This window comes from Haemaphysalis longicornis, unplaced genomic scaffold, assembly GCF_048455015.1.
Source record: "Haemaphysalis longicornis isolate Haplotype H1 unplaced genomic scaffold, Haemaphysalis longicornis Haplotype H1 scaffold_10, whole genome shotgun sequence".
In the NCBI taxonomy this organism is placed as follows: domain Eukaryota; kingdom Metazoa; phylum Arthropoda; class Arachnida; order Ixodida; family Ixodidae; genus Haemaphysalis; species Haemaphysalis longicornis.
Window position 1 is genome coordinate 73425506 of NW_027526204.1, and position 24441 is coordinate 73449946.

A 24441-nucleotide genomic window follows, 5' to 3' on the forward strand; every position below is an offset into this window, starting at 1 on the left:
AACGCGGTAAATTTAAATTGACTTGAGCAAACTTCTAGCATGTTAACTTGGAAGGAACGAGACGGGAGAGCAACAGCATGAGAGGTAAGCGGGAAAGAGAAGGGAGGTGTATATTCGGCAGGGGCGCCAGCCAACTGTCGTCTTCCGTCGACATCTGCAACGAGAGGAGCAGATACGCGGTCATTTTTTATTTACTTTTTATAGCAGCGGCCGTTGTCTGTGCCGCACATCAACAACGGCGGTTTTTCTCAAAATGGGCACTTAATCTTTCGTCTCAAAAGATGCGCCCACATTTTATGTACAGGCGACGCCTGCCTGTTCTCCGCGAAAACCCGCGCGCATCATTGAATATCGATTCTTTCGCAACCGACAGATGGCGATAGCTGTCCGCAAGGCGCGCTTGATTCGAATTGTGTCACTCCGCTTGCGGCCCTGCCGTCGCATTTCAAGGGAAGCGGTCTCCAGTGCACGCGCGTCGTTGGAGGTCGGCGGTCTAGCTGCCGGATAAAGACATTTCGGAAGCATAACGAAATGCAATCTACATGGTGCGTAGTAACTGCCGCCTTTCTAATTGACTTAGTCGCCCCAGGAGGACCGCACAAGGGTGAGCGTTGAATGACCCATATTTTATTGTCATGACGTCACAAGGCGGTGCCACGACAGAAATAATGATAATCGTGCATGTCTGCGACACTTACGCTCTTCGAACATCTCGGTATTCTTTGTAGCTCATAGATAATGGAATTTCAAAAGTTAAAAGCTGATTCATGCTGTGGAAGAGTGCAACGCAGGTCGATTAGCGCACCCTTTTATTCCGTGAAAACAGCGCATAAACGTGACAACTTTACGGAAGCTTCACGACAAAACACAGTTGCGCACTTACCTCCCTGTTAGCTTTCCTATGGGAATTGCTACTTCATGGCTAACCATCATGCAAAGACGCGAAAAGTTTTGCAGGTCCACGACAACGTTCCAAACGGCCTAGTTTGCTTATTTTGCAACTATATATCACTTAGTTGCTGAAACAAAAACAATTAGGTGTCGCGTGCCAGACGCGGCTAGCGCCATCTAGTACAAATAAACCAAAATGTGTTTGTTGTTTACTCTTTATTTCAGTACAGAAATCATACATTTACAAAAGAAGCAAACTAAGCAATTGGAAACGCTTTCCTGAATCTGTAAAACTTTTTTCACCGGTACCCAATGCTTTTTAAGCCCGTGGATCATGAATTAGTAAGTCCCATAGGAACGTGATTAGGTGAATACCCCTTAAAGGTTTACGATCGATGCTTTATACGGGAAGGAGCAAAACTGAGTAGAAGGATAGTGAATGCGAGGCTGTCCGCATTGTTATCCAGTTTTGTGACGCAGTAATCCGAGCCTCTTAAAGTCAGGATAGGAGGATGGGGATGAGGAAGTGATCTGTGGGATGAGATATGTGGGGCGCGGATGAGGGCGGGGCATTAAAGGGACAGACAACCGATGGTTGTCAGGATTATTTACTCTACCCCAATGAAAGGGCATCACTCAAAACACCTAGCCAGAAATGATTTTGCTGATAGCGCCCTAGAACTTTTTAAAGCGGAATTTTTGGATCTACTGGCCATATGTGCCCCGCCAAAAGGAATGCCGGCAAGCATGCATGACAGTGAGTCAGGCGGCTACATACTTTTATATTCACTTGAGATGGAAAGAGGTATTTAAAAACTTGTCGCCGGCTCAAACAACAATAATGTGCAGCCTTTCCTACTCCTTTATGCGGTTTGTGAATCACGCGTTGAAACCGACGGAGTTGTTTGGACACGTAAGGTAGTAGTGTCACGTATTTTACTGCACGATTAAAATTATTTCCGACTGTTTATTTCGAGATTTCTTGCGGTTACCCCAGTATATAAAATGCTGGCTTTCATGTGAGCTAGAGGAAATGCAGTCCGCAAAAATTGGTTGTCTGTCCCTTTAGGCACAGGGTTAAATCGGTAAAAAACTGTGAGGGAAGGCGATGTCTCAACCTCAAACGGCTCAGACACGCCCCTGAAGATAGTCTTATTTGTCCGCCTTGTGGCGTCATGTGCAGAACGTTTGTGCCCTCTCGACATCCCGCTGCCTCCCGTTTTACAAGGTTACGAGCATGGTCTCGCCTGCGCGACAGGCCCGCTCGTGTTGCAACCTTTCAAGTTTCCAAGCGATCTGGTCCCGGGCGAAGACGCCACCTTCAGGTGTCTCGTTAAGAGTGGCGAAGCTCCGTACAATTTCCGGTGGCGTAAGGACGGCAGCGACGCATCGCAAAGCGAGCGGCTGTTCAGCACTGTCGTCACCGAGCGTCTGGCAACACTGACGGTTCGTCGCGTCGTCGTGGAAGACAGTGCCAACTACACGTGCGTCGTCTCGGACGCGACAGGCGCTGAAGCTGCCGTCCAGGCATCGCTTACCATTTCAGGTAATCACGGTCACGGCTGCATCCGGAGAGAAGGTGCGAGGCTTTCAAGCTTTTAGCGAATTTTCCACATGGCTGTCATGCTTGTGCAAACGAAACGGAACAGGTTTTTGCCACGCACTTATTCATTAAAAGCAGTTGATCACTTATGTTAACGCGGATATTGAAACCGACCATTGTTACCTCTGATAAACTACCTAGCCAGGTTATTTATAGATTTACGCAAGTTCGGTTGATAGAACCAATCCTCACTAGAGTTATTGGCCTGGGCGTCTCATTGTTTGGGCGCTTACATCGTCCACCTTGTGCTAATTTCATTTCTTATAGCTGGGTTTCCATACTGTTTTCAACCAGAACGGCCCTGCAAAGGGCTGTATTGATATTGTGATTTTACGCTTGGCTGCTTAAAGTACGAACGATGAGCGACTTAGTTCTCTTGTGTCGTCCGCACTGTTCAATTTCAATGCTTGACGTTAGATTTGCAAAAGTGTCCTCAAGCCTATTTTAGAACAAAAGAGGGCATCCGATGTCTAGAACACCTTTAGGACAACCATACACCGAACTTACTACGCGTGCTCATTTAGATTATGGAGTCCGCAAGATATTTAAAAAAAAAGTTTGCACCCGTTCTGACATTGGTAAAAATTGACACTGGTCTCTTTGGTCGTAATTCTGCATCACTGCATTCGTGCTTGCATCGGTCGCATACAGAAATGACATCTGAGGAGCTCAAAAGTTCACCCGAATAAAACATCTGCGCAGCCGGGCTTTATACACGGTTTTGGGCACGAGGCTTAACATGCGCCCAACAGCACGCGCTTCTTTCGAGTGCTGTGCTGATGGAAGCACACCTCGCGTTTCCCAATATATGTCACGGGGTTTGAATAACGCGATCCGCATCGCTGATGTCTTGTGTCTCCTTAACGGTAGTGAACGTACTCCATCGGCGCTTTGGATAAATAGGAACGGCGATAGCCAACGCCGTACACATGACGTAGCACAAAATTTGTTTGGGACGGTGAAACCCCAGATCGTTAATATCTACCTACAGGTTGCACTACCCACTAATTGTTACAATGATGATTTTAATACGACAATTGTGCTCGGTTCATGCGGTTTTAAGCTGACAGATAAGCCGTCTGGTTGAAATTGAAAGAAAATGCACTTTTAGTCACGCGAGAACGAGATCAACTGTGATCGCTAACTTGTCTGGACTGTGGCGTGTTGCCTAACTGTCCAGCAGACACCAATGCATACAATTTTGTGCATGCATGCACGTGCATGCATCGTACTACACATTTTGTTGATTATCGTACTATAATACAATAATTTCGCTTTACGTCAAACCATAGTTGCGATCTTTGTCGCGTCGTTTTTGGGACATTGACGCGAGTTTGTCGAGCTCTAATCTGTGGCTGCACGTGCAGTACAAGTCATGTGATGTTTTATTTCGCTGTTTGGCTGAAGTGGATTCTCAACAAACACACGCATGAGAAGCACGAGCGCCAGTTCAAGTTCTGTTTATAACGGACTCATTTCTCTTGCGTAGAGCCACGGAATACGTTGTTCGCCGTTGTCTTTATCCGTTGCCCGTGCGGCGTACACGAGAAACATCGCCTGGTGTACACTTTGATTAGATCTAATATACTAGGTTAAGGATCGCAACTGTAATACGTGTACTTGTTGCTCCTCGCGCAGGCTACCATTGACTGTCGGGAAATAGTTACTCGTACCAGGTTATTCGGTACCGAACGCCCAATTCTGTGCCTGTAGTTAAGAGGTGCTGCCTATGGGTAAATTTATGTACTGGTTACGAAAGGGTTACTCAGTAAACTGCCCCATCTATGCGGGTGAGTAAGGGATAGATCCACGTGTTTCGTAATACAGAAGTATTTCAAAGCCTTTCGCTGTAAATCTATATGCCACAGTGGGCGTTGAGATTCGGAAACCAAAAGTAATTTGTTGCCAGCTTTGGATTCAAGATGCTGCTGCAACAAAAGCATTCGCAACAACCGTGATGTGGTGATGAAGATCCAAAGACCATCGCTGTATTTTAAGGCAGTATGCCACTTGACTACTTCCTCATTTTAGTTGGTTACCCTGTTGAAAGCTTCCGTAGTGGCATTTTGTGCTCTCGCATTTCGCGCCACGCCAGTTTAACTCCTGTTTTTGCCGCCAGGTGGCGATAGTCGGCCGTGCGGTCCTTCGGTCTCTAGATGTGTACCCTCTTCCAATCTAGGGGTTCCTTGTTTCCGGCCACTACAGTGACTGCACTTCTGCAGGTCATATCGTCGTTGCACCTGCACTGTATAGACCTCTTGCCGTCGTTGTAACATTTTCTACTCATACCGGCAATGGCGCTACATTGCCAGCGTGCTTTTCAATCGCTGCTACTTGTCCTCCTTCAAGCGGCGCTTTCTTCGACCGAAGGTACGTGCAGTCTCTTGAACTCTGCTCAGTCATGAAACCTACGCGGCCTCATTTGCGATTCATTTGCGATTTGCGGTTGCGTTGTTTTCCTAAACTTCCCATGGGAAGCAACCGATTGGATAGCCTTGAAGGAGTTTCTGCACGGTCACCTGCACAGGATCTTCTGGAGTTCCGAAGCCACACAGCCACGGTTTCCCGCCTAATCTGGCACTCGGCGATGATGCCACGGCCACTTGCTCCGTCTCCAGAGCCAGTTGGAATGGCCAAGGCCTTGCCTTAACTTGGACAAAAAACGGGCACGTTCTGACCGCTAGTCGGCGCCTATCCTTTCTCAAGACGTCGGACAGCAGCGTCTCCCTGGGCATCAGTAGTATTATGGCGGAAGACATCGGCAACTACACCTGCACTGCGAGTTACCCGGGCGGCTCACAGACGATCACAGTGCCACTCGAAGTTTTCGGTAAGCTGGAAGACTCCTAAACTTGGAACAGAGTGCAGACTTCTCGCGCCGTTTGCTTCATGGTAAATAGATTTTGAACCACCCAGCAACGTTCCAAGCCCGAGCTTTCAACGTTTGCAATAACACATACAATGTGAGATTTGCTGACCAGATCAAGCGTTGTGTAATTCCAAAGGTTTTTTCTCGGTGCTCAATTAATTAAAATTAGCAGCTACGAAAATTTCCGAGCTATCACGGACAACACTTCGTAGTATTCGAAATAGCGTGTGATGGCGCAGATTTGAACAAGCTTGTGAATGGCGGGGTGACTGTTACATCTACTAAACTCTGTGTATGATATGGCGAATCATGGGCGTTTTATTTACCTCATTACGTCATTACGGATTATTTGCGCCACACCGCCTTAAAGGGACCCTGCAACACTTTCGATAAACGCTTTCAGTTTTTCCTTCGCATCTAGAAGCATTGTGAAAGTTACAGTTATCGTCAAGACGGAGCGGCACTGCGTGATTTGCTCGTCCCACCAGATACGTATCCTGTTTCTGCTTTGTTTTTGTGGCTTTATTTTGAAAGTTGCTATCAAAAAGCGTTCATTGCTGCAACTGAAGGAAAACCGGCCAACAGCCGCTACATGGCCTCAGTGACGTTATTCGGGCCGTCAAAATACATCAAGACCGGGAAAGAGAGAAAACTCTTTTGAGCGACTTTCCAAGTTATCTGATGAGCATAGAGCCCTAATTTTTGGCTGAGGTACTTTGCGACCCCTAATCTAAGTACTGGATGTGTTGTGTAACTACGCTCTCGAAGCATTTAGGATTTCAAAAAAAGTTGAAGAAAGTGTTCCAGGGTCCATTTAAGCTAGCGCTACCATCTGCACCAACTGTGCCTTGCTTGAATGAGATCAATGTCTGCTTGAAGTAAGGTTTTCTTGGTTAAATACTGGTCAGCCTAAATTTAACTGAGGACGTCGTTAAATTTAGGCTGACCAGTATTTAATCAGTTATGATCCAACCAGCTCAGATTCTGCCTATTCTAAGGTTTTCGTTCCTTCTCATTGCTTGTATCACTTTGCCAATTAGCACTGCGATATTGTTGGCGCTCATATCTTTAACCCACATGTGATGGATGCCTTCAATCCTCATGAGTGGTATCCTGGGGTCGGGGACCATGACACCCGCGGTAATCTTTGTAGTGCGATCACTTTCACGTATTACCCTTCGATGTGCCATCCCTACAGACATTTGAATTCTCTAGGATGGGCTGTCATTGCCCCGTGCCCTGACAATTCCGCCGTCGTCCGTAGTCGCGCGAAATTTGTCTACCTTAGTGAGACTGCATCTGTCGTTGCACTCGGTCTGGCAATGAGCTAGAAATCAATAATTTGCATTGGAAGTGGCGCGGCCCTAGCAGAGGATTGTCAAAGAATACAGAAATAATAGGTTAGAGCAAATTCTCGTTATAAGGAAGTCCGCGAGTCAATAAACTTACTTCGTAATAAGCGGTGATTTTTAAAAAGCGGGGGTGATTTGTTGTCTTTGCACTCCAGTTCGACCGTGAAACACTTCGGATACAACGAGAATGCGATTAAAGCGATTTCGTTATAACAGGGGTTTACTGTTTATGTGTGTATACAGTGACCTTCCACGTCACCATTGGCTATGCTACAGTATCAACATTGGGGATGCCTTCATTGTCGTCGTGGGAGCGCTAGACAATGGATACGGAGACAATAGAGCCATCGCCGCCATTCTACAGATCTCACAACACTACAGATGTGAAAGTGCCGTGCGAGGGCATGATATGATCTTTTGCAGAACCTCGAAGCACCTCTTGTCCTTTCGTAAACTTTTTTACCACCGGTGAAAATGACATGCGGACCTGCATGTGCACTATGACGGTCTCTTAGTCGCGAAAAAAATCCCGGGCCACCTCCACTAAGCTGAAACCTGAAGAGGGGCGAAGCATGCCCTGTAAAAGTGTACTCTTGGCGCCTTGGCGTTTTTAACAACGGAGATGAAACCGTTGGGGTAGACGTATGGAGCTTGGCTGTAAAATGCTCGTGTATTTAAAGCACGAAGCGCTCCAGCGCGAGGAGTAAAAGAGTGTCCCGGAGTTTTACTACCGTGACTACATGAGACGACGGCGACGATGACGACAGGAGACGCCAACAGCCCGAGCCCCTAAGGGGCTACACATCTAAAAATTCGGCCACCTTCGCAACTCAGATGGAAAGACCTAAAAAACAGCATGGCTGGTGGTCTTCACTATAGCTTTAACTTGGCTTCTCTTAGGTCTGCCCATATCATTGGTAGATAGGGCAACAAAATTCTGCCGAGCGCACACCGCCTCTCCCAATGAGGAGAACACCTGCACGTCAGACCTTAAGTCATGACTATGCAAAGCCAATCTGTAATCAACCAGAGACAATTGATCATTGTTTTGTGTTGTGCCGGGACGTTTTGCAGCGGACACTAACAAAGGACATTAAAGGGACACTGAAGTGATATGTAAACATTGCGGGATTACTAGCGCAAATTGTAGTCCGGAGTCCCCAGGCCATGTTTCGACCACTCTAGGCGCGTTTACGCGATTTTATTTAGTAGAAAACCAATTCGAAAACGCTGTCCTCCTCTCTTTACGCTCGCCCATTTTCTGTGGCGTTTTCGTGTGACGTCAGGAGGGGATGAGCTGGCAATTGGCTGCGCCACGGCTGCGCTACTGCACGGCTCCCCGGCCGACAGAGTCAGTCGGCCCAGCGTTTCGTCCGCCGGCCGCCGGCGGGTCGTCGCAATCAAGGAGGTTAAAAAAAATTGCTTGGTCGCAATTCGTTCGCTTAGTTGAAACGAAGCCAGGACACGTTTGTGAATGGAAGAATGTGCCTTTCTTTACTTGGTTTGTTTGTACACTGTATCTAGCTCCAAGTCAAGGTCGCTTCACACAACCGCTGCACATGCGACGCTTGGCTGACTGGTACGCCAGTAGGAAAATATAAGGCCTCTTGAAGGCGGGAGAAGAGTCAGCGAAGTCAATATAGGTACTAAGCAAATAAAATCAACACATATTTTTACCGTACAGCGTAAAACTAGGGCGCGGGAAGCACTTTTTTGCGCTGGGCGAACAAGCACAGCGGTCAGCAGCACGACTACGCATCTGCGAACGCTTTTCCGTCTACGAAATGCAATTGCTAGACGTGAGCTACTGTGGAAACTCGGGCGATGCTTACTGCACGGTCGCAGTACAACAAATAGTCACCTAAGCGGCTTGAAATGCCAAAACTAAATAAAAGTGTAAACCGGTTGTACAATATATACCCTATATTAGCAAGGCTTTCGCGTCCCGCTCCGTAGCCGAGCAGTCTGGGGCGCTAGGAATTCACCGTAAATGTTTTGCGAGTCACGAGTTCGAATCCCCGCGGGTACGTGCTTTTTTTTTTTTTTTTGTAAGTTAACTTTTTTGTTTTCCGCCGATGTTTTCTATATTGAGTTCACCTTTTTTGGGGCCGCAACGTTCATGGCTACACGAACTAGTTCACAAAACGCGCGCAGGCTGGCACTGGGCGCGCTAGCGAGTTCTCGTTGGCGTGCTGTTGCCATAAGCACCGACTGCTTGCAGGCAGTGGGCACAGGCCAGAATGAACAGACCCTTGGCCTGGTGCGAGCACGCTTTTTACGATACAGGCATGAGGGAGGCAAGCTCCAAATATGGGGGAAAAGCGCATGACATTTGGGCGTCTGCGGGTACGCGGAGGGCGTTCATGCACTGCGTAGGTCTCGGCTAGTGAATGCTACGACTACAAGCCGTCCTGGGAGGCTTATCTTGTGCATTTTACAGCCGACAACATGGCAGAAGCGCGGTACGATGATTACAGAGATATTGAGAATGCCCATCCAACAAAGCCATTGGTTATGTTTTACAGAACCGAAACCGAAACCGAAACTTGTGTGATTGCTAACCTTGGGCATCGTCCAATCACGGCGCCCCTCCTCTCAACGTCACAGCCTTAGTTGGTGCGGCCGCCGCAAACCGCGCATGGTAGTTTTTCTTCTTTCGCGCTTTGTAAAATAATTACCGATTTGTCAACCGGATAAACGATGAAAAGTGTGCTAATTTGAGCCAGTCTACGCAGTGCAAGCAAAAACGGGAGCTTGACAAATTCACTTCAGTGTCCCTTTAACATCACCCCGTACACCCTTCGCTTCCTGCCATTTAAAGATGTTAATCGGGTGCGATATGACGTTTTTGTTGTCCTGGGATTGTTTAGCTTGTGGAAGTGCCGCATGACTGATAGGCATGCGGAACCCCCTAGGCCGACCAAGTGCATTCTTCGGGAACAGGCGGCGTTGGTGCGGAGCGTTTATGCTGCGCAGAGTGATCCACCGGAATTGGCTGCCTCTTTTGGATGCGTGCGTTAGCTTGCCTGAGTTTTGATCTTTGTTCGACTAATGTCCTTGCCCTTTGCTGTCTGTTAGTGTTTCTATTGTGTGTTAAGTGTCTTGTCTTCTAAAGTTTTCTAAAATGTCCATGCATTAAAGAAAAAAATGGTGGCGCAATCGGATAGACTCCGGTTTCATAACGTGAGGAACCCAGATTCGATACCGACCACGGGAAGAGCTTTTTTTTTTTTTTCTTGGGGCGCGTACTCCCGACACCTGATCCTCGTCGGCTACTTGCCTCCTCGCCACTTCCCCTCACACTTCTCGGTCTAGCATTTTCCTTCTCTCCACTTTGCTGCGCCGAGTTGTGAGCGACGCCAGGCACGGATTAAGCTCAAGCTTAAAGGAGCCACGAAGAGAAAATACAACTCCGTTTAATTTGAAAGAACTAGGATTCAGTATCTCACTCAGCTACATTACAGCCCCAAAAGATGTTTTTTAACGAAAAAAAAGCTAAAAGTATTTAAAAACTTTCAAATTTTGCGCCACAATGACGTCACACGGGCCAACAGTAAAACATAATTTTCAGTGCGTTAACTGCACGTTAGCATTCAAGTGATGCGGTAAAATGGAACTGGAGGCCCCATTACAGACGCCCAGTCATGTGTCGTCGCGACAGGTCAGTTAAGCGGCCGCTAATCGCACAAACAAGGTTCCGTGACGTCATAGGAAAGTTGCGGGAAATTGGCTAGGGGGTTGCTACGGCTTCACACGTTTTCTTCAATATATCCGTTATTTGTTCGAAGATTGCGATGATATTGATATCATTGTTATCGGGACTAAATAGTCTTTCTAATAAACCCAACTTGTATTTTGTCTTCATGGCTCCTTTAAACAGTTCCGCTGTTGCAAGCATGCCTACGGCGACTACTGTTCGGCTCCTCAAATTTGGCGCTGCTTCACCGACATGAACTGCTGGGTTACAAACGTTGCCACCAGGTGCCACGACTTGTCCAGTGGTGCTGGACTTTTTCTGCTTCGCACGCCCTTGCTACATTGGAGGGAAACGCAGCGCCTCGATACGCGAATGCTCGTGCAGGACTCGCGCGCTGTTACGAGCACTTGCAGAAATGTCGTTTAACGGCGGAAGAAGAATGGGCTTTTTCGTGATCTTGCTTATCACAACGACAGCGTCGCTTCAAAATTGTGCGGGAGAAAGACAAGGTGAGAAACGATTCCTGGATGCACAAAATTTCCTCCCATTTTAACAACGGCATGCGCTCACGGTCTGGCAGATGGGAGATTGTAAATTGTGTATGCAACATAATTAGTTAAACAACATAGTGTAGATTAGTTAAACAACGTAGTGACAATTTTTAGCTTGTAAAACTTCAGGGCTAAAATAGCTGCAGTTGTCAAGCACGTTTGCGTTAAATATAGTTTGCATCTTTCCTTTAACGGAACGATGACAAGAAACGCATTTGTGGCCGAGAAATTTTTTTAGAACGCAGAAAAAGAAATACTGCCAGCACTTTCGGCGAGCAGGCGTAGAAGATATGCCCGAGCTTGCGTTCTGCGTACAGGTAAAATTTTCCGCCTCCCGTCGTCGTGTATCGGCCAGCCGTCTGGCTCTGGCTAGAATTAATTGGGCTTACTGAACAAGCATTAATCAAGAAATCGCCACTTTACGTTTAAAGTTTAAAGTTTATTCACTTTCCAATTGTGGAAACTGAAGCAAGAGCTAAAGGCTACAGCCTGACAGAGGCTCTTATCCACTAGGAATGCAGAAACGCAGCGATCTAGAGCGATAGTCGATCCCTAGACACTGATATCGCAAGTAAACAGGAGATCTCCGCTTCGGTCCACCATGGTTCAATAGACACTTCTCCTGACAGCCATTGTAGAAGTAAACAATAGTGTTTCAAGGGTTATGCATGACACTTATACCGTTACCATTGTCTTTGCCAGGAGAGTGTTTTTTATGCGTTCGGAGCTTTTCAAGTGAAACTACGCGATGCGAAACAAAACAGGAGCTTAATTACCTTAATGGCACCTGAGAGCGTCATCAGCAGTTCTCTCAAATAAAACAAGGATGTATGTTATCGTTTTCGTACCTTCGAAGAATTCATGCATGAATAGCGAAGTAGGACTAAATACGAACATCCATATACAATTTCGTTACTCCGCAAAAACCTATAGTGCGATTTGGAATTGCCTTTAAAATAGCAATTTCGGATTCCACATAGGAGCACCGAGGCTTCACAGTGCTGGCTTTTCGAGCGAACTGTCTCTGGGCGAAGACACGGCAGTGACATGCTTCGTGAAGAGAGACTCTTCGGGCCCGTACGCGATGGCGTGGTACAGGGACGGTCAAGCAATAACGAGTGACGGCGAGCGTGTAAGGACCACCGTAAAGGGAACTAGCATTACGTTGTCGATAGATCGTGTTGACATCGGAGACATCGCTAACTACACGTGTACGGCCAAGAACGCCTACGGCAGCGACACCTTGACACTTCTGTTGCTGGTTTCAGGTACCGCACCGATTATTCTTCTAACATGAAGTTCGCGCCAACCGCAAACTTAGCGGAATTTCGCTAAACGTTCAGGCGATAGTGTGCATCGCATTCCGTGTGCATCGCGCATCGTAAACGTATCGTGTATCGCATCATGCATCGCAAGTGTGTATTGTGAACGTAGCAGAGTTCCGTTATGTGGTACGACGGTGTCCAGTAAGTCGCATTCTGCATCACAGGCACATTGCATGTAGGCCAAAAGGTTGCTGCTTTACACGGTACACTTTAATTACCGTCGACGAAACCGAAACTAATTGGCGGATTCTGGTAACTCCATGGGCACCATAGCCGTGAAGTAGAAGTTGGTCTACGTTGTTGGTCTACAAATCATTTGTAGTTGGTGTACAAAGTTGGTCTACAAATCATTGCGGCCCTCTGAAAATCAGCGCTGGGAGGAAAAATGTTCATTGCACCACGACGTTAATAAAGCAAAGGGAGTGCTTACTAGTGCGGGCTGTTTTTACACTTTCTTTAAACACTAAAAATTAATCTCGGCAAAATTCGGAAGTTGTATGTAACGTTAAAGTTGTCGGAAGGATACGCACTCGGGAACGTGAGGGCTCTTCAGACGTTTTTGGTGCGATCTTGCTTTAGAACTAAACAAAGGTGTACACATGCAATTAACATATATCTACTAGAGTATGACACCAAGGTTGGCGTTGCATGCGTTGCTGTGTTTTATATAAGCCTACTCGTGCTGCTGGAACGCCATCGTGTCGCGCACACGTGTGAGCATACTACTCACTTCTTTACATGAGATCAGCGTGCTCACTCCGGCCAGGCGATCATGTTTGCTCCTCTGCCAGTTTGAATAAGGTAATATTATAATACAAATATTATGGCTCAACAATTGTATTTTCAAGAGAGAGAGAGAGAGAGAGAGAGAGAGAGAGAGAGAGAGAGAGAGAGAGAGAGAGAGAGAGAGAGAGGTGACGTTGCCTTGTGGCACGACTTCACGACGGGATTACATAGAGTCACAACACGTCGCCAAAGTTGTCCTGTCGCCGCCGACTTCAACCGCAACCGCAGTCTGCGGTTGCGGTTGAAGTCGTCGTCATGGCAACCTTAGCTGTTGAATTCTGGAGAGCATTTGGCGTTTTGCTTACATAAGGCCTCTAACCCTTACTCGAATCTTTAAGCAACGGGCCTCAGCCGTGAGGGGCAGCAAAGCGGTTTACGGTGCGGGCACGAGTGATGTAACGGAAATTTACGACAATTCGTTTGTTTCCAGGCATTTCCTACTTCCTTTTATAGCGTCCACAGCATCAGACCCACGACCCATTCGCACATTCCTGTACTGACTGCGTTAATTGTAGTGAAAACGAGCAAAACCCTCGACCGTTTTCCTCGCACTTCTGTTAGTAAACAGACGAAACTGTGCTCAGTATTTGTTGTTTTTGAACACAAAGAGCATGCTTTGATTATGAAGACGAATAACCAATTGTCTAAAAGGATACCATTCCGTTCGTATTTTCCGCGTGCGTCCCGTTTTCACGCTACGATTACCCCATCGCTCGCGGTATTGCATTCGAACCGCTCTGTGAATCAAGTCGCTTGTAATTTGACAATAAACTCCCCACTGCAATATACTCGATTCATTTCTATGCTATCAACGCAGGATGCACGATAAGCGCGTTGGAGACGTTTGTGTGCGAAGCGGTTGCGCGCCACGCAAACTAACTTTGAACCGGGTGTGGAACAATTGATCACACCGCCGCGAGGAGCCGCTAGTTGTCCGTGCCGTAGCTTCCGCACGTATGTGCCAAAAGGCTCAGTTGGCTCAGTGGTGTGCGCTGTGGCTTCAGCAGCTTTCGCAATTTGGCAGGCGTCGGGAGTCAAACACGCCTCGCTCTCCTGTGGGGCTTCAACACTTCAAAGTAAACAAGAAAAAAAATCACTCCATATCCACGGAATGAATGATGATAAGTGGGGCGAAGCTCGAGAGGGGGAGATCATCGGTAACCGTAACTCTCCCGTGAAAGTTCGTCCATTACATCATTAAGAAAGACGTAAGACTGTGTGCGTACATTGGACAAATCAAATTTTTTTTTGCTCTTTTATTTTGTTCTTGTTCGTTTGTTGTTGTTGTAGGGTTCGTGAGGCTGCAAGCAAGCGCTCGTATCGGCAGGCAAACCCCGATGCAGTGAGAGCTCGCGAGGCGGCTGCAAAACGCATCAAGCGAGCTCAGCCCGAAGCTGCCGACGCGCGGTTTAAGCGCGACTTTCTAGACGAGATGCTTCGGCCTCTCTTTCGCGCACGGCGGAATCCTGCCGGCGAGCGCGCGCTGCCGCCGCCCTGCGCGCCCTCCGCTCCGCAGCCTTGTCAATAACCACCTCCTCCATCCGGTGACTCGTTGCGAAAGAGGAAGCGCGTCAACAGCGATTGCCTTTTATAGTGTCAGTCACGTGCGAGTGACGTCATCATGACGTCACTCACACCAGCGCCACCTGCGAGTGAGTCATCGAACTAGGCGGTCACGTAGCGCCACCTGCGAGTGAGTCATCGAACTAGGCGGTCACGTACCACGAGACACAAGGGATGGACAGACCCACGGCTTTAGGAGCTTCGCCCCTAAAAGGCTTGTTTTCCATCTTCGGCTTTACGAAAAGTTGAGAGGATAGCGATGCGCAGGTGAAGAATTGACAAGTTAATGTTGGTTCGCTGTCTTCCTATTGGCCTGGCGTTCCTTGTCCAAGTAACGTGGTCTACTGACGACACCGGTAAGAAGTAATCATCTCGCAGTCTCATGTCATAATTTATGGCACCGCAGACACTTGTCCGGACTTCCCCAGGTCCTCCAAGGCTCCGGGAGTTCGCATTCCCGAATGAACTGTCGTTTGGAGAAGAAGTCATAATCGGCTGCGTCGTCAAGAAGGGGACCACAGGACCGTACCACATCAGCTGGTGGAAGGACGGCGAAGTGCTTCATGGGACAGAACGCATACCAATCAGCGCTCGGCCAGAAGGCAGTGCGACGCTCCGTATCATCAGCCTCCGCACTGACGACGTCGGCAACTACACCTGCGTTACACTGTACCTGCGTGGCCAGCAACGACTTCGGCTCCGACTCCGTTACGGCTTCGCTCGTTGTCCATGGTAACGTGGCTGTTGTCCTCGATATTATATAGCTTTGAGGAGTTATATGCAGAGGATGCAACCTCGAGCTGTGTAGGCTTTGTGAGCACAAACAAAGAAACAATGCTTGTACACCTCGGCGAGTAGCGGTAGTAACGGGGGTTCCTTGCTAAGGAGTACTGAGCCTTGCACCAATAGAGTTTTAGCAGTCCGTCTGTTCTGTCGTGTACGTAGTTCCGTGTTGACCGGGACCCGTCTGGGCACTTGGTCATTCGTCGCGGTAGGGGGATTTAGTTCCACGGGGCGGCCTTCGCCATGTCCGTGCATTCGCCACGGTGGGGTGATCCCCCTCGCCCTTCCAGCTCGCTCTTCCGCGCGCGCATGCGCAGTCGGGTCCCGGTAATCACGGTAACAACGCACACGACGGAACATACGGACTGCTAAAACTCTCTAATGTGACGGCAACCGCTGTACGTCAGCGACGACGCAATACCGTACCATAAACAAAGATAGCTGTTTTAAATGCTACATGCAGCTTCTGTCGTAGTTGTGAATGCGAAAATATTAATGTGCAACGGAACGTCGCTGAGTGCTCCTTGCACTTTCGCACTGCGAGTAATGATGGCTGTTGCGCCGCTGTGCGAGGTCAGCGGCGCGCGTGCTCGATATGCCGCCTTACATCGCATTCACAGCCACAGTTGCAATTAACTCTTGGTTTCCGCGTGAGTCTGCGTTTCCCATCAGCGCGGTGTTTCTATTCTAATGCGAGGAACGTGGAACCCCTCTGGCATTGTAACGCTCCTCAAGGAGACACTGTTCCATCCCGTGCGCGGGACGCCGGATTCTTTTTCTTTGCGGGCAATTTAGTGCTTTTGCAAGAAAAGAAAAAATACCGAACACACCGCGAGTGAGAATTTCCGTACAAGTGTCTTGCCGCTGTGGTCGCTTCATCTTTCATCAGTGAAGTCAAAGCGGGCAGAGTGTTTTTAGAGCCGCTCATCAGGCTTTAGCATAAATAAGCACGGTCCTTTTTGTTCCCGTTGCTGGCTTCTCGCCGGCTAGCCAGCTTGCGCTAGTAAAGCGCTTTGTGAAACAGCTTTGCATTTCAGTGAGGCCTAATCAGTAAGCTCCAAGTACTACGTCGACAAATTCATTCATTCATTCATTCATTCATTCATTCATTCATTCATTCATTCATTCATTCATTCATTCATCAGCCTATTTAACTGCAGGACGAAGATCCCTCACGGAGGTATTATCCTGCTGAAACATGAACACTGGTAGCTTGTAAAGAGAGGCGATTAGTTGTAAAGTGTTTGAAAGACTGATTGAAACAAATCTTTATTAACAACAACAGGTGCAGTTGTTAGGGCACCCGCCCGGTGGAGGGGATCCCTAGTCCGGGATCCCCTGGCTGCGGCTGGCTGCGCGGGCCCTTTGCACCAGCTCAAGCTGGAACGTAGGGTCCTTGCTGGTCAACCGCGCCGTCCATTGTTGTATGGAGGAGTTGGGGATTGGTTGCAGGTCCGGTGTATTTTGGCAGTCCCACACCTGATGGGATAGCGTGCCGAGCACTGGGCAGTAGTTGCAGGTGGCTGGATAGTCTGTCGGATAAATGGCATGAAGAAGGGTACGGTGTGGATACGTGTTCGTTTGAAGTCGTCTGAACGTTGTTGCTTCATCCCTTGTGAGTTGGTGGTGTGGAATGTGGAAAATTTGCCGTTTGTGTCGGTAGTCTGCCAAGATATCTGTGCAGCGCAAGAGAGGTTGTGTGTTAGGTGGAAGAGGTGGTGACTGCCCCGTGAGAGAAACGGCCCGGTGTATGTAATCGCCGGCAGCGGTGTGAGCCGCCTCATTCCCTTCAAGGGATGTAAAGTGTTTGATATCCACGCGCATCACTTATCGAATCTATGGGCTGTCCTAATCATTATTGCTCGCGATTTGTTCTGACCCATATATTTAGTGGGTGATTCTGGAACACGTAAACTGGTCATTTATGTAATTTGGCATTTCGTACCGCCTGTCCGTCTTGGTGTGCACCGACTGGGTCGGCGTCCGAGTGCGGAAGCGGAGTGCCCGTCGGTGGTGTTCGCCGGCTTAACTGCTCGCGAATGAATACGACAGCTAAAACTGTTAGCCCGCCTGCTGAAATCGGTCGGTGTCGAAGCAGAAGTTGTAAAATTGCCGAAGAATTGTCAGTCGTTGCATGTCTGCGACCAGGATTGCTTCTCGCTTTTCATGATCGGAGTCACCTTAAAGGAGCCATGAAGAGAAAACAAAAGTTTGTTTTATTCGAAAGATTAGGTGTTTCATAGTACCCCAAGCGCTTTCCCGGAAGCAAATGATGCTTTATTCACTGAGAAATAAGGCAATTTAAGCCAAAATTTTAAATCTCCCGCTAAAATTGAACATTCCGTGACGTGTACAATGGCGTCATAGAGCCGGTCCATGAAACAGATACTTAGTATGTCGACTCCATATAGCACCCACACGCGGGAGTCGATCGAGACGGCGGCCATTTTAAAAATACTAGTAAAACCTAGTGCACCCGCAGCCCTAGTCATGGAATCGCCTGATCCGGAGAACAAAACTCTCGCCGAGGAGCTCGGGCTTGCATTTAACAACCTCACACCACAAAAACGCTCAATGCTTCTAAGTGCACGAGCGGCAAGAGTTGTGGGATACGCAGTGGACGGGAAAGCGACCATTCCGCGATAGCCACAACAGACGAACGCCCAGCCGTCGGCACCGCTGCCTCGTCAGCCCCGTCGCGACGGACGAATATAGACTGGTACGTATGTGCCGTATTTTGATTACGGTTAATAATAGTTCAATTTCAGTAGCAGTATCACTTATGCCAGTTGGCCGGTGTCGTGTATGGAAAGCCGTTCGCGCGAGTTCTCTGCTTCGACCAGAAAGATACGAGCGTCAATGCGCGGTGTTTACGGCATTGTTTTCCCCAAGGTCAGAGCGATTTGACGAAGTCGGCGACGAGCGCCAGCATGTCCCAGGAGTGAGCTAACGTAAGGGTCCCTGCCGTAACTGAACAAACTGAAGTTTTCAGTGGCTGTAAACTGGAAACGAGCTCGTAACGACAGCAGCAAGCCAACACCATTCGAAACTTACGCGACGACTGGCACTATCTCGTCGCTTCTTGCTGTTCCTTACTCCCCTCGTTTCTATTTTTACCTTTGCTGGTTGGCGATATGACGGCCAACCTCCTGTGAAGGGATTACGATACGAAGCAAGGTCGCGGCTGTGCGTGCTTGAACGGTTCGTTGGCCCCGAAGAGCCTCGAACCCGAAAATTCGTCTGCGCGACGGCGAGATGTCGAGCTCGGCCGGCGCTAGTTTCGTCAGTTTCGTACGCATTGGCGCACACGCTTGCGAGTTCGTTCGGACCTTCAACCGTTTACTCCACCGTTCTTTGTCATAAAAAGAATGTGCAGTATATTTCACGGGCATTTAGCTCGCTATGCAAGCTGTAAGCCCTGCCTAACATGCGTTTGCTTTTGCCGGCCTCCGCCAATCGCAGAGCATTCCCCAGTGACATCACAGGTTCTGTTGCGGAAAATGAGCTGGTGGGTCGCATGGTCATTTCCTTTTTTTCCTAATTATGTAGCTTATTTGAGCGAAGTTTGCGTTATAAGTGGTGTCGTTATGGTTCTAACGAGGCAATCTTTCGAATGAACCAAACTTGTGTTTTCTCTTCATGGCTCCTTTAACAAACGAAAGATAAACAAAACCTAATTTTGGCATATGTATAGAAACGCGGACCAGAATTCATGTTACTCAATTTTAAAGACGATGTTCTTTCTTGGGCTACACTCGACTCAGCGACCCGGCCAAAGTGAAACAGTAGCTGCGCAAATAATCTTATGTACCCACAGCCAAATCTAAACGTCTAAATCCGGTGTCAATGTTCATACTTGTCAACACTGTTGAACAAGAACAAGACATTACGCAAACATGGCAGGAAACAGGCAGGAAATCACTACATAAGTGATATTTGCAAAGTTCCTTTATTTAAAAAAAATCATCGACGCTTCGTTTTTGTGATAGCAAATGAAATATTACATCAACTGCAGAAAACAGACGCCTGCTGTTGCCCGCGCTATTATAGCGCCTGGCGGCATTTAGGAAATCAAACGGCAAACACAATGAAAGGTTCCACTAGATAGGTTCCACGTTCCGCTTGGAACGCTCGTGGAGTAGGGCAACGTGGTTCTATAAACTTTGTGTTCGGGTGCCTCGATTCACGCGCGTCTCCGCCGTATGGCAGCGCTGGCATCGAGTGGAAAGCGGCAAATTTAAATTGACTTGAGCAAACCTCTAGCGTGTTACCTTGGGAGGAAGGAGACGGGAGAGGAACAGCATGAGAGGTGAGCGGGAAAGAGAAGGGAGGCATTCACTTGGCAGGGGCGCCAGTAGAGTCGGCATTTGCAACGAAAGGAGCAGATACGCGGCCTTTTTTTATGCAGACCAGTATACGTAACAGCATGCGCTCCTTTAGCACAGGATTTGCTAAAGCAAGCTGATGGAATGAGACGGAGAGGTTAAGATAGAAGAAGTACACTGAAAACAGGCGCGAAAGTCAGCTATATGTTTGTGTCTAAAAAAAGTTAAAACGAGCGCAAAGGACGAGGACACAGAAACACAGAGCGCTCGTCCCGTCTAGTGTTTTTCTGTGTCCTCGTCATTTGCGCTCGTTTTAATTTTTTGAAGACACAAACCAACACGCCCCACAATTCATTTTATATGTTTGTGAAAGCGGAATGCGGATATACAAATTCGTTATCACTTGAGAACATCCAAAAATCAATCACGCGCAAGTTTTCTGCAGTGTTTATCCGAACTGACCGCTACTGCCCCCTTTTATGTTTTCGTTATCTTTTTTTATAGTGTCCTACCATGTATGGGAAATTAGTTGAATCGTGAGTTCAACGTAAAGGGTAATTCTGATATGCGAACTTTCCCGCCGCAAAGCCACCGGGGTATCGAATGGGAATTGGTTTACAATGGCACCACCAGCTGTCGCCACCTGTCCGTGCCTCCATCCGTTTTCTGTTCCCTCACCCTCCTCGCGAACGTACAAGCAAGTCCCGATGTACAGTACACGCTTGGAGCACAGTATGGCTTGGGGACTCCCTAGGAGCACGACCGTCAAAATACGACCGGCCAAGATGAAGACACTCATTCTGTCAGCATTGCTTCTCGCACTGACAAGCGTGCACTGCCAGAGGCGAGGTAAGGGCGATATTGCCGGACGTATTTTCTTCGACTGAGACATTGAGAACAAGAGAATTCTGCTATTATTTTCGCGGGTTGTGCTTGTGCAGTGGATTACACCTAATGTCTTCTAAACGGTGTTTCGCAAGTTAAGTAATGAGTTGCAGACGGCATGCAAAAATTAGGCTGTTGGCGCTGGAATAACGCGTTTGTAAAGGTTTAAATATGCATATTCGGTAAATTTATATATCCATGTAAAGGTTTAAGAAGCATACTTACCACTTTGTTTGTCGTGAGTATGCGTAACCTGAGCTTTCAGGAAATTGTGGTCGATGCCATATTTTAGCTAGACGGGTTACACGTTTGTTATGTCAGTTTTCTACCGAATAAATCAAAGGGACCCTGCAACACTCTTTTCACCTTTTTTTCGAAATCTTAAATGCTTAAAAGTCAACCATAAGATCCAGTACTTAGATTAGGGGGTGCACAGTACCTCAACCAAAAATTACGACCTATCAGATATAACATACAAACTTGCAATGCTCAAAAGATTTTTCTCTCTTTCCCGGTCATGGCGTTCTTCGAGGGTTAGAATTAAGTCATTAGAGAGGTATAATGACTTAAGTCGGTTAAGTCATTTCGTTCAGGTTGCAGCAATAGCGCATTCGATTGCCACCCCCAAAAAACAGCCACGAAATCAAAGCAGAAACGGAAGGCGTATCTGCTACGGCGAGCAAATAACGCAGTGCCGCTCCGTGCTGGCGATAACTATAACTATTTGGCAATGCTCCCAGACGCGAAGGAAAGAGTGAAAGCGTTTATCGGAAGTGTTGCAGGGCCGCTTTAAAAGTGCTTGAGTGAGGGAAATGTAGTTTAGGCATGATTAATAAGGCAGCGATCATGCTTTTTTTTGGCATACAGTAAAGCTTCGTCATGTAACAAAGTCAGTGTATTCAAATTCTCATCCAAACTCCAATCCAAGGAAAGCAACGCATCCGCGATTTGAACGAAATACCGCTTATAACGAAGTCAGTTTCTTGTCCCGAAGACTTCTTGTCTTACTGTACTTGGATCCGTAGTAGCAAACCCAGTATTCAACTTCCAGGTGCGCCAAAGCTTCAGACGGCTGGTTTCCCAAGCGAAGTCTCTTTGGGCGAGGACACTATGGCGACGTGCTTTGTCAAGAGGGGCTCCGAGGGTCCGTACGCGATGGCATGGCTTAAGAATGGCGACCAAATCGAAGACAGCGGCCGCATCAAGACCATCCTCAAGGCGAATGGCATTTCTCTCGCGATCGACAGTATCCAAGTCGAAGACGTTGCCAACTACACGTGCGTGGCCAGCAACGCTGAAGGGAGGGACAACCTGACGGTGCCTCTGCTTGTCGCAGGTAAAACAACATCAGTTGCTTCGTGGCGTGCATTCAGAAGCATTAACAGAGGCGCGATTGTTTGCGCTGCTCAAAGGCCACTGAGAAAAGTCGCAGAGCGCGCACTCACATCACACTGCCGCCATCTGTTGACGGAGTCGTGAAAGCAAGCGTTGTTGTTTATTCCTTTTATTTCAAGGCAAGCGAAGACAAACTTTTCTTGGGTGCCATGGCTGAAGGAAAAAAGAAAATATGCCTTACGGGGCTATGCCTCCCGTTCAGGACCACCCACCCGGAGCCGTGCCACCACTCTATGGGTGGTGATTTTTGACCTTGTTCAAAACATGTGATTGCCAGATGGGCGCACGCCTCGCCTCGTTGTACGGGCGAAGCTCCTTATGTGCTCGGGCTGTCAGTGTCTCATGTCGTCGTCGTCGTAACCATCGTCTCGTGTAGTCGCGGTACTAAAACACCGGGACATTCGTTTTGCGCCTCGCGCTAGGCGTACTAAAAAGAGCACCGGGACACTCGTTTATGCCTCTCACTAAAGCTCTTCGTAACGCTTCTAAAAAAAAAACACCGGGACACTCGTTTCGGCCTCGGGCTAGAACGCCTCGTGCTTCAAAGACACGAGACTTTTACAGCAAAGCTGTGTACCTCTACCCCCGACGGTGTCATTTCCGTGGGCAAAAACGCCAAGGAGCCAAGAATACACTTATACACTGCATGTTTCGCCCCTCGCCAGGTTTCACGTCAGTGGAAATGGCCCGCATTTTTTTTTTAGCAACAGGAATAGTCATAAAAAAGTATGGAAATTCACGGATCCCCTCTATTTCTGACAGGGAAGGTTAAAATTGGTTGCATTTCCAGTCGGAATGCATTGTTTTTAGAACTTAACGCGCTGTCACGGCCCGTGTGATGTTAACGAGATAATTCGGTGCTCGAAATCGTTGTCCCTGGTGCGTGCACTCGTGCCCCTGAAAAACTATATGGCGCCAAAAGCGCAACAGCGCCATTTACCTGCTTTGCACGCTCGGGTAACCAGAACATGTGAATCGACTGCTCCTTTAGGCTATCCGGCCATGTATGCGGAGCTATTTTAACCGCGGAGCTGTTTCAGGCTTGAGTTCCATCCGTGCCGGGCGTCGCTCAAAACTCGGCGTAGCCAAGTGGAGAGGAGGAAAATGCTGGGCCAATAAGTGTGAGGGAAAGAGGAGAGGAGGCAACTAGCCGACGAGGAGCAGGTGTGGGGAGTGCGCGCCGCGGTGCATGATCATACGGATGAGAATTTTCGAACAGCGGGGGACGAAAAAAGGGGGTGGGAGCGATGACAGTTTAAAACGGGTGAGGGCGAAGATGGGGGAGGAAGCAAATCTATGAGTAGGGCAAGTAAGTGGAATAAAGTCGGTTGCTGACAACCGACGCCCCGATTTACAGGGAGAACCACTAACCATCATCATCATCATCATGTTCGGATGCGGTGGTGCGCGTCGAAGATTGGCTGCGCCTAGTGATGACGTATATAAGCTCTGACCGGCCGGTGTTTTAAATGCAGAGCATTTCAGTAACTCACGATGTCACCCGCGTTGACGTCCGTAGTCGTAGTCCGCACCCCTCCCCCTAGACTATATAAAAAAAAATACTATCCGGCGCCTGGTTTCGATCCCTCGACCCTGCGGGCGGAACGCAATGTACATGGTGCTCTACCCAGTGCGCCACAAAGCCGACACAGAATGGGAGGCTACGAACGCGCCTTATATCCTTGACTCATTTATACGTCAAGAAGCTGCGATACAACGCATTCACTACCACCAACTCCCCAAACACTAAACGTTAACGCAATACACCACCCCCCATGCGACGCATTTACTCGAGTCCCCCTCACGGGGAGATGGGCCCAATTTTTTCTAGTTGAGAGAGACGGCGTCCTCTCGGCGGGGTCAGTGTCCGATCTACCGATAAAATGGGCAGACCTAAGAAAAGCCAAGTTAAGGCTAGTGAAGACCACCAGCTCCGTTGTTTCCCAAGTCTTGGCGTCTCAGCTGCGAAGGTGGTCGAACTTTTTTTATTTCTTGGATGAATGCCTGTATGGCAGCTCTCTCACGGTAAACAGACTCACTACTAGAAAGTGGTAGTTTAACACTTGTAACGAAAGTAACACCCATACATTGCCGTGGTGGTAACTAAAAAAATCACCGTTTTCGCACCAAGTGCTAGGGACTGGTGCGCGTTGTACTTCAAACATTGCAATCTCAATACAAAAATAGCTGTGCTATAGTGCCGTAGGTCACTTGAGATCTTTATTGTCATTTTTTTTTTCTCTCGAGGGAATCGATGTTCCTTTGTGAATACATGTTCAGCGCGGTTGTCGTTGAACGCCACCACAATGGGTTTGATTTTCGCGCGCCATTTTGCTCGCTTCGTATTTCCCCTCACACAAGGCAATCAATAGTTGACTGACCTGCCGGAGGGCGGCACAACGTGTCCATATGGGGA

At 48.1% G+C, this 24441-nt stretch overlaps 1 protein-coding gene across 6 annotated transcripts in view; it reads left to right on the forward strand.

Annotated features, from left to right (window-relative positions):
• The window catches only part of LOC144158759 (cell adhesion molecule Dscam1-like), a 207011-nt gene that overhangs the window by 36035 nt on the left and 146535 nt on the right, over positions 1 to 24441 (forward strand). The window contains exons 1-2 of one of the 6 annotated variants that reach the window (XM_077689855.1): positions 10819 to 10921; positions 11944 to 12231. The exons of 3 other annotated variants lie outside the window; for them this stretch is intronic. In XM_077689855.1, coding sequence (XP_077545981.1) covers positions 10828 to 10921; positions 11944 to 12231 — 382 coding nt within the window. In that variant the 5' untranslated portion in view covers positions 10819 to 10827. Of the gene's footprint in view, positions 1 to 5224; positions 5325 to 10818; positions 10922 to 11943; positions 12232 to 21710; positions 21967 to 24441 lie in introns of those variants that run through there. 2 more of the 6 variants (XM_077689874.1, XM_077689868.1) reach the window with 2 other exon arrangements.